Raw genomic sequence first — 10,444 nt, 5'->3', positions numbered from 1 at the left:
CACACTGTTATTTTAGATGAAAAGTGCAGAGATCAAAGAGGTGCTGATTCTCATCCTAGATAAGAAGGATTCCTTCAGGGTGTTTTTCCACCAGTTTTCACTGGTTTGCACATGACTCAGGCTTGGCTTTCCCCAAAATCCACACTCCAGGAACTTGTAAAGCTCAAGTACAAAAACTGAAATGTAAAATTGGTAATTTGTTGTTTTATCGGGGGTTATGTTGCAGACTATACTAACCCCTCCTGTAAAATGACAAACTGTCAGTGTTACACTTTTGAATTTTTTTTTGGCAATTTCAATTAGTGAGCTTCAGAGGTGCTGGAGGGCAGATTTTGTTACCTTATTTTGTGAACAGAGCCAGGCTAGCTGTTTCCCCTTGTTTACCATCTTTATGCTAAACTAAGCTGGCTGGCTGCTAACGCAAGAAGTCCTCCAACTTATACGCCCCCAGTTTGTCTGTCCCTGCCCTTGGATGTGGCTCGTAGGAATATACCAGGGAAAGGTGTACGACATCTTTGTTGTCATGGTTACAAAAATAAACACACTGTTAAGGTCGTGGAAAGGTCCCAGTTTGGTTTGGTTTAGGCACAAAAACTACTTGATTAGGTTGAGGAAAAACTTGTGGTTTGGGTTAAATAAGTAAAACCTTAAGGTTAGAGGACCTTTGTGATCATGATCACAATGTTAAACACAGTTAAGGTTAATGGGACAGTCATGGGAAATGAAGAGCGCTTTCCTAAGTAAACATCTGTGTTTTGTTGGCCCACCCCTTCACCCCCAGCCTCCTCCTAACGCTGACTTTGTTGCCACACAACAACATCACCTGACTACCTCCTTTGCTCCTGTCATAATTACTACAGCCACTAGAGGTAATCAAACAATAAAACACAACTATGGGTTGTAATAAGCTGCTAGCACAGATGACCTACTGGCTTGATTTTACAGGACAGTCTCGCAGACAGTCGGTTCATATTTACTATACAGACATGAGAGTGGTATCAGTCTTTTCATCTAACTCTTGGCATGAAAGTGAAGTCTTTTTACCAAAACGTCAGACTATTACTTCAAAAGTAAATTGTATTTGTACACATTAGTATCTCCACAATTAATAAGATAATTTCGTGCTTACAGCTGGCTTTTCTGTCTTCCTCATGTCGGTAATCCTCTAAAAATAAAGAGTGAGATGTGGTTCACTGTTCATCAGCTGACTTATACTCTATAATGTCAAATATTTGAGCTTCATCTTTCCAGTAAGTGTTGAGGTGCCAAGAGTTTAGTAACCAGAACTAACACAATGTTGCTTACTGTGGAAAATAATGACACACTGGAATCTGGGGTCTGATGACGTTTGTGACATTTGCTTCTTTCTTTAGCTGCTTCCTCAACACCCTGACTGTACCGTCAAACTGACCGAATCACAGTGTGCATTTCCTGTATCCATTTTCACAAGTTAGCACTGAATGTCTAAATAGTCATTGCCACATTGTGTCAGCTATTTGTGATTTGGAAAGAAAGGGTTTTGAAATCCCAGTACAGGTCTCTCAGGAGTCGACCCTGTGAGGCTGGTCTCAATAATAGCCCCCACTGAAGCTGCCCGTTCATGGTCACATGACTAAAATGTTGGTAACTGACCCACGTGCTCTACCAGTTGCAACTTATCACAACAGCACTAGACATTCCTGTTACTCTCTCATTGGCCAATGCCAGGAAAATAAAGGCTAAGAGAAGAAATCAGGATCTAGATAACCACCCATTAAGCCAACAGTGAATGACAACATCTTTCCTGTTGTCACATCAAGAGCTTTTCTTTCCCTGTCTTCATCTTACCCTTGAGAAGAGCAGAACTGGCACTGACCCAGTCAGTGTGGTGTAATGTAAATATTGGAGCAATGTCTGGAGCTGAAAGGGCTGCTGGTCATTTTCTGGCAAGGCCAACGTCAAACAATGCCAGAAAAGAACGTCATACAGCAAGGAATAAGGTCATTTATTCAAAAAGCATACTTGGCAGTGTAATAGGTTACTGTTAAACAGATGAAGTGCAAGGCATGACATGGAATAGTTGTGATTGTCAAGTATCATTGTGGATAATTTCTGTTTGTGAAAGGTACAAGTTAATGGCTCTGTGTTCTGCTTTTAGCTCTTCCCAGAAGGCAGCTGTGACAGTGATGATACTCATGGCCGTAAATAGACTCCATGTGATATGCAGGGGGTGGGGTGGGGTGGGGTGGGGGGTGGGGGGGAATGCAAAAAGCTGCATGTGCCCAGCATGTTGTGCCAGATTTCACTTTCAGCTTTCACCCCTTTTCAGATCAAGTGCCAATCTTTCATTTATAAGTTCACTGGCTAATTTAAATAAAAACAAACACTCATGTCTTGTTCAGAACAGTGGAGATTGATTTAAATGGCCATGCAGACAAAGATACAGCAGAGTTCATAGTTCATACTCTGCAAGATATATAAAATAAAAAAAAATTGGGTGCACAAATAGGATCTCACTTTTTCTGCATGTTAATATATGCATAGGATTTAACTGCAAAGTCTGATCTAATGTTTTTTTTTTTTAGTTTTGAACTTTTTACACTTGACGGCATTGCTCACATAGTGCTGTCACTTCCCACCAAGGGGTAAATGCAAAATACACAATAATAAAGTTTTCTTCCCTGTGAGTTTACAGTAATGCTCTGTGCAGTTGCGCAATCAGCGTGAAGACAAGCATGTCTGACACTCATGAACAAAATGTTCTGTTCCTGGCATCATTCCACATACCATGGAAGTCTACTGATGAGATGTTTGTAGTCATCACAGAATACATACATATATGTCAAACCGACACCATAAGGACGTAGTTTGAGTTCACGAATATTTTTTGAAACATGAATTGTGAAAAACAGTGTTGCCACTCAGGGTTTTGTGGTGTGTTGTTCATTCTCAGCCGTGGTGGTCACACTTGACACTTCCCATAATTCACAGAAACACACAAAGAACGACATTGACAGCAACACAGTGAGAAAGCGAGAAAGAGAGAGAGTTACCAGGAAATTATTACTGGATGATTGTTAATCACACAGAATTGGTCTTGCCCAACCAACAAGGATGTTTTATAGTAATACAGCTGTAAATGACAATGCTATAGCAGACCAACAGTGACACTGAAACTGGGGAGACATGCAGGTTGAGGCACAAAGTGCAGCTACTCTACACAACCTGATACAGAGCTAACAGGAATTAGACTGACTATACCTATACCAGGAACCACCCTGCATATCTCAGTGACAGAGAGTTCCACAGTAGTTCACCTGATTTGAATCACACACTATAGTTTACATGCCACAGCAACGACACTGCTTCCTCTTCCAACCCTTTCTTTCATGTAGTATCATTTTTCATCAAGTTTCGGTTAAATTGAATTGTAGAAAAAAAACCCAGACTTTATTCTAAATTAAACTCTCCAGGATGGCAGAGGATGTTTTAAAAGAAAAAATTAAAAAAGACACTGCCAATGTTGTTGACTCAACCTGAATTCAGAGGTCACTAAATTCAGCTGTACAAACAATAAGAGGCGCCTTTGTAAATGCCAAAACCACAAATAACGCAAAGCTTTTAAAAGATCTCCCTGTTCAGTGAAATTCTGCAAGACCGAGCAGATCCAAAATATTTTGTTGAATAACATTTTTCTGCTTTTCTCTCCTTCCAGTCGAAAGGCCTGCTCTTTCCCCCCTCGTACCCAGCGGGTTTTACGGGAACCATGAGGTAGGTTAGGGTAAATTTCTGAGTCAGTGTGGGAAAACCTAAACAGCTGCCTTTTCCACTAAACAGTGGTTTAGACCAACAAGCTATCGTGCAAGGCCTTGTCTCATACGCTAAACCAAGGACCAATTCACAGACTTTGCACTTGAATTTAAACTTATTCATTTTTAATGACATTCGTAGAGATACATAAAAACATGGACAATATAGTGTTTCTGCTTTACTGTTTAGATTATGTAAAGCTACTAGAATTGAGAGACATAGAAATGCCTATACATGCACAGCCTAAAGGGGCCAAATCTGTCACTGCCAAGCCTAACACCCTGAGCCTCAGATGTTTGGCCAGGGTCCCACAGTGCGCTACAGCAGCACAGTAGAAAGCCTTCTCAGCTCCAGGTCACTTGGTTCACCTCTGCTGATCACTTGAGGAGTGACCTCTGGTTAAGTACACACTGTTTTTGGTTTGTTTATTTTCCTTTATCTTATTTTATTGTCCCCAGGGACACTTGCAAGTCTTCTTTAAAGTCCTCCTCCTCACTACACTTAAAGGTCCTTCTACACTCTAAAGAAGAATTGATCTGGGAAATTACAGTAGACATGCTAAAAAGCCAAGTCAGCATGCCATAATAATGTGCATAGCGATTTCCATGAAAACGCAGTGAGATAAAACATAGCATGGGGGTTTCTCCTTCCCAGCTCGAGCCAACGCACTGCTCCTTTTCCTTCCATTGACTCCCATTAGGATCCCAGGGGAGGCTTTGAATGCTAAATACATGTCTCACAATGATGACACAATAGATTTTCTGGAAACAACTGATGTGTACTGTTACGAGGCTATCCTAGCGATTTCCCTTCCCCCTCCTATCCTAATGATGGTCTGAATCAGACAACACCTGACTCACCTCTGTGGACACAGCTGGCTTTTACCAAATACCATCCGGCTTTGTGGAGTCAATCTGTTGCCCACAAGTCCCCGCCCCCTGTCAAGTTTTGTTAAAACTAACACCAAAACAGATGCGGTGTATCTTTTAAAGGACTGAACCGGTCTGTGCTGAGAAGTTTCAGTGCTGTTTTTTTTTTTTTTTTTTTTTTAGGTTCCTGATTTGTCTGATTTTACTTACAGGTTGCAGCATCGTAAAACACTGCCTTTTACTGTAAGTACTGAGTAAAATGAGTAAGTTGGTTGAAGGAAGACAAAAGGAAGACATGACACTGTAGCCTGGAGTTAATCTACAATAAATGTTATCACCACCTGAAGCTTGTGGTGGTCATAGCTGAGTCAGCAGGGAGGGCACTGATGTGGATAGTATGAGCACTCTATCAGTCACACACATGTTGCCAAAGATTAGACAGTCTTTACGTGAGGATCTGGAGTCACACTTCCTTTAGACAGCCCTAAGCTGATATAAAAATTATTAAAGTGATGATAAAGAAAGTCTTATGGTAGGGGGAGGGTCACCACAATGGGTGGGGAGATCAAAATAAAAAAATAAAAAAAATCCACTTTTTGTCACCATAATGTTAAGACTCAACACTGGACTATCCAAATTAAGTGTTAAAAGATCTTCGACAAGGCTTAGGGCCAATAAGATTGTTTGGACAGTCAATAATACTTTTTAGTTTTCCTTTTAGATCTTAAGCCTGTATGATAAATAAATGGTATAAAACACACTATAGCATAGTTTTAAGCAGATATAAGGACATTTTTAGCTGTTTTATTCAAACAGTACTTATCAGCAAATTTAATTTCTCATGTAGAGACATATTTGAAATTGTCACAGCTGTGTTTTATTATGTTGTCATACATAATCAGTTTCTACACCAGCCTCCACTTGTGTTACTGTTGATAAATACATTTACAAACGCTCATGTCTGCTTACAGCTATATAATGTGCGTTTCATAAAGTGTTTAAATATACTGGTTACAAATGCTACTTTTTCAATGTAAAAAACACTTGAGTTGTGTTGTGGCAAATTTTATTAGCGAGCACAGGACTGGAGATAAACAAATGATTTGTTTGCATTGCAAGGTTATATGTGAGAAGCTGTACTCTTGTCTGACAGATGTTTCCACGTTACAACGTGTCTAATCTAGTTCATGTGGGCTCTGTAGCTGTATGTGCAAGACAAAATAACTTATTATCTAAGTAAAATAGTAAAATGTTAAAGTATGCACTTTAATATTTAATGATGTGTATTTGGAGAGGTTAATACAAGCCTAAATATTGGGAACTCAAACGATCATTAAAATCATGGTCATAAATACTGCATGGGAAACAAACAAATAATAACTTGTTGCCCCTGGATACCAGCTGCGGCTATTGGGAAATAAAGTCTCAATGAAGTTCCCCAAAATCTGGCGCCCTCTATGGGTAACTGGTATTTGCAAGCCACTGCTGGTGAATTTCTCAGAAACCGATTACACAAAGTGCCTCACCTAAGACTGAATCATTACCTCACACATGAAACTAAAGCGGAATTTTTTTTTTTTTAACCAAAAAAGAAAAGCACACTATGTATGATGTATGATTTTTGACTTTTTCAGCTTGTTCTTAAAAATCTTAAAAAACTAATAATAATAATAATAATAATAAATGTGATTAGTGTTTATAAAACAATAACGAGACAAACACTATGTTACCAAAGGTAAACATGTATTGCTTGGAATCCTTCCTTCCTAACACGCCTCACCCTACTGTTCCTTCTAAACGAAGGAACTGTAGGGTGAGGCGCGTCTCATAGCAGGAATCCTTTAAAACAAATAAATAAATAAAGCTTCCTGTCAATCTGCCAGGAGAGAGAGGCTTTACTGGAAAGAGGAGGCGGAGTCTCCTCACATTAAGGAGGACTATTCTCCACCTCCCTCTCCACTTATAACTCTCAGCTCACCACGGCAGCAGGGAGAAATCTACTCTACGAGTCTGAAGTTTGCTGCCAAAGAACTTTAAAGCGTTTTCACCCTCCTGACACACTCAAGACAACTGTGAACAGTCACCTATCCAGCGACTGAGCATTTGGATTTATTTTATTAGAGCGAGTCTGGAGAAACATTGAAGGTAAGAACAGTTTTTTTTCATATTTTTTTAAATCTCTATATTGCCAGGATTTAAAAGTGCTTAAAAATGTCTTGGGCATTTGTCTAAGCGGGGTAGTTTGTTAAGCGATGCCGGTCGTGGCAAGTAAATTGCGCAATCAGGATTACGCTGTTTTACAGGAATTGACCATGGTGCATGAGTCCCGAGGGCAGATTACACACAAAAGTTTCCCCGAAATGGCTAGAACTTAAATGGAAGCATTTTAGTTAAACACATTGTGAAAACCACAGTTCATCTCCAACAGAGGAGAATAAGAGTCATTCGAGCGGTTTTTGGTTTTTACATGAGAAAAAAACTGAAAAAAAAAAAAAAAAACAAAACTTGGCAACTTCCCACTCATCACCAGGGATGTTTAAAGGCATGATGTACAGACCTTCCACATCTGGAAAGATAGTTTCCAGTAGAGCTGCAGGAGTAGAAGAGTATTAGTAAAGCTCAACATGAATAAAACAGATGTGGGATATTATGTCAATGTGTGGGTTAAACGTTAAAGCCAAATTTTAAAGTTGAGATTTATCTTTTCCACACTGAGCTCTAACTCACTCACCTCTTTTTTCTCATCAGGTGTTTCATTTCCAGACGAACTGAGAGCTGACCTCTTCATGCCCTCACAGACAACCCTCTGAACCTCTGCTTGACTCCACCTCTTCTTCTCTTGTCTGTGTGGCGCCCGGTGCTACCCAGGCTACCTAGAGAGTGGGCACAGCGCCATGGTAACTTACAGCAAGTTTGACTCCGCAATGAGCAGCAGCCTCTTGGACTCCAACATGCGGCTGCCTCAGCGTTACAAGACTTTCACCAAGACTCAGTTCCCGATGGTAGTTGCCACACTCCAAAAGCTCCAGGAGAGTGGCTTCTACTTGGGCCCTGTCACCGGGAAGGAGGCCAACGCCATGCTGGCAGCCGAGACCACCGGCACCTTCCTCATTCGGGACAGCTCCGACAACCGACACTTGTTCACCCTCTGCGTCAAGACAGAGTTAGGCACCAAGAATCTGCGCATCCAGTATGACGCAAGTTCTTTTTACCTTCAGACAGACCCTAAGAACATTAGCTCTGTTCCCCACTTTGACTGTGTCCTGAAGCTAATCTATTACTACATGCCTCAGAGCAAGGGGAACACTCGTGGTGGGAATATATACTACATTCACTGTGGAAAAGAGAAGATCCCTCTGGAGCTCATCAAACCTCTCTCCTGCAGCTTGTCCACCTTGCAGCATTTGTGCAGGAAAACCGTCAATGGGCATTTGGACATTTCTTCTAAAACAGACAAACTTCCTCCTACTCTTCAGAAGTTCCTCAATGATTATGACTCTCCTATCTAGAGGTGTTGAACTGATGCTCTCGAAGGAGCAAACACTTAAGAGTGTAACAACGAAACTGGATGGTTTCAGTTGACGACATGTGCTGTGTCAGAGGAGTGAGGATTAAGCAGAGACAAGAGAGTCAAGCCCCAGGACTGAGCTTGTGAAAAGGAGCAGAATATCTGGCGAGATTTGTGTAGTTCTCAGAGAAAAGTGGACATCAGCCTTTTAAGGTCCACATTTCAGGAAGAGACACTGGATTGATGAGGACTAATCCACAAAGGGAAGAGAGAAAGCTCTGCTGTAATCTCGTGGTATGAAAGAGAGATAACCCTGTCGTCCTCCTCTGCCTCACTGATGACGTACAACTTACTGAAAACTGAAGTGAGGTTCACAGTCAGCTGTCTACAGTCTGATGAAACACAGGTTCCTTCTGCTGCTGCTGCTAACCAATGTGCCGTGAAGGCTGTCAAGCTCACACACATCAGCCTCAGAAAATCATCCATCCATTAAAGCTGGATTGGCTTTGATGATCAGAGTGGCTTTTGTGCTGACATTGGATGCTAACCCTCTTCAATGTATTAGACATGTCCATCCAGCAACCTGGGATCTCTGACCAAGTGTACGCTGGAAGTTAACAGACAGTGGAAACTTATTGTACTAATGAGTGGACCCTGGTCTCCGTCTGGGTGCATATTTGTGCCAGCAACGATGGGAAAGGGCTTAACTTTTGAACTGAATCTTGTAAGATAGTTTAAGACCATAAAAAGTGGAAAGAAGGATATGTTTCTGAAATTCTGTTTAGAGGAAGTGTTTATGCCAAACTTGCCTGAACTAGACAACAGCTTGTTGGAAGACCAACATGACTGAATCCTACAGTTATTAAGCCTCAGAGTCAATATTTTGTACGATGTCAGTGAGGAAATGCCTACCAAAAGATGTGGTAGTATCTGTGGCACAAACAGGATTGTTACTGCTTGCAAATGAATGTATTAAATATGTTATCACTCTTTTCCAAACAAGGAGAAGAGTAAAGATGTATCTTTTCCTTAAAAATGATGTTTACATGAGTGAAAATGAAATGGTAAATCTGTTATTGTGCTGTCTTTTGTAAAGATGTAACTTTGCCAGCCAAACCACTGTGGCTGTGGATGCTTGAAGATGTTTGACGAAGCAAGCAGACTGATACAACTTTGCACTTATTTATATTCGTAAGAACATTTCATTAATTTATAATAAAGAGCACTATTTTTCTATGAAATGAGATCTCATTGTTTGATTTGCTTTGTGATGACTAAAACTTTGTTTCCACAGGTAGAGAAAACTGACTAGTACAGTGTTTTTTTTTTTTGTGTGTGTGTGTGTGTGTGTGTGTGTGTGTGTGTGTGTGTGTGTGTGTGTGGTGGGGGGGTCCTGAGGTCAGGAGTTCATTTTTTTCTTTTTTTTAATAATCTTCTCTTAAAGTTTACTAAGCACAAGCTCCTGCCTTGAACCATCTGGGTTCAAGGCAGGAACCATCTGCTCTACTTATTGAGGCATTTTTATAGATACACTGATCACAAACACATTTCAATATGTTATCACTATATCATTTATCAAGAGCTTTGAAGTTTCTCTATTAAAGATTGGTTTCTTAGAAAATGCTACAAGCTTAGTTTCTCCTTCAAGCAGAGCAAAACAGTGTCTCAGTCTTATTTTCTGAGATGGCAACTTCTTCCTCTTACAAAGAAGTTGAGCAGCTGCTTCAGACAAAATATACGAGAACTGTGAAATAACAATCCAGTCTTCTAGAGAAGTAGTGACTCTTTTGTTCTGGTGTGACACACTGAATTCTCTGTGGGTGTTACCGTGACCTAACATGCTCTCACATGCAGATACATAATGATGCAGCAGTCTGCTTATGACATGATTGGACTCTTAAATGCATGCAGATTCTAAGAAATGTGCCCTCCCCACCTTCCTGTACACAAGTAAATACTCAGGTAAAAATATGTCACCATGTGTACTTAAGCACATGGAAAGACGGGTATTTAGACGTGTAACCTATCCAGCAATCAAGAGTAGTGCTGCCAACTCTTTGGAACAACGTGTTCTTAAGTTTAACAACAACACGCCTGACGTGATGTCTGTCTAGCTGCACAATGGGCTGTGAGACAACAGTCTGACTTCAGCCAGCAATAAAATACTATAAGTGTATTTAAAACAAAGTGCAAGTAGATAAAACCTCTGGTCAGGAAAGATGTCAGTTCCTCTCCAACCAGCTGCACAATGAATTACATTGAACTTCTCCTGCAGTGT

General features: G+C 40.6%; 1 protein-coding gene across 1 annotated transcript; it reads left to right on the top strand.

Annotated features, from left to right (window-relative positions):
- The first annotated feature begins 6,621 nt into the window (after positions 1-6,621).
- socs3a (suppressor of cytokine signaling 3a) lies at positions 6,622-9,407 on the top strand. The gene is made up of 2 exons (XM_041063097.1): positions 6,622-6,803; positions 7,407-9,407. The coding sequence occupies exon 2, from the start codon at positions 7,553-7,555 to the stop codon at positions 8,165-8,167; it is 615 nt and encodes a 204-aa protein (XP_040919031.1). The 5' UTR covers positions 6,622-6,803; positions 7,407-7,552; the 3' UTR covers positions 8,168-9,407.
- Positions 9,408-10,444: the final 1,037 nt, after the last annotated feature.

This window comes from Toxotes jaculatrix, chromosome 18 (assembly GCF_017976425.1).
Source record: "Toxotes jaculatrix isolate fToxJac2 chromosome 18, fToxJac2.pri, whole genome shotgun sequence".
NCBI classification, from domain to species: Eukaryota; Metazoa; Chordata; class Actinopteri; family Toxotidae; genus Toxotes; species Toxotes jaculatrix.
This window is presented reverse-complemented; position numbering and strand designations above follow the sequence as displayed.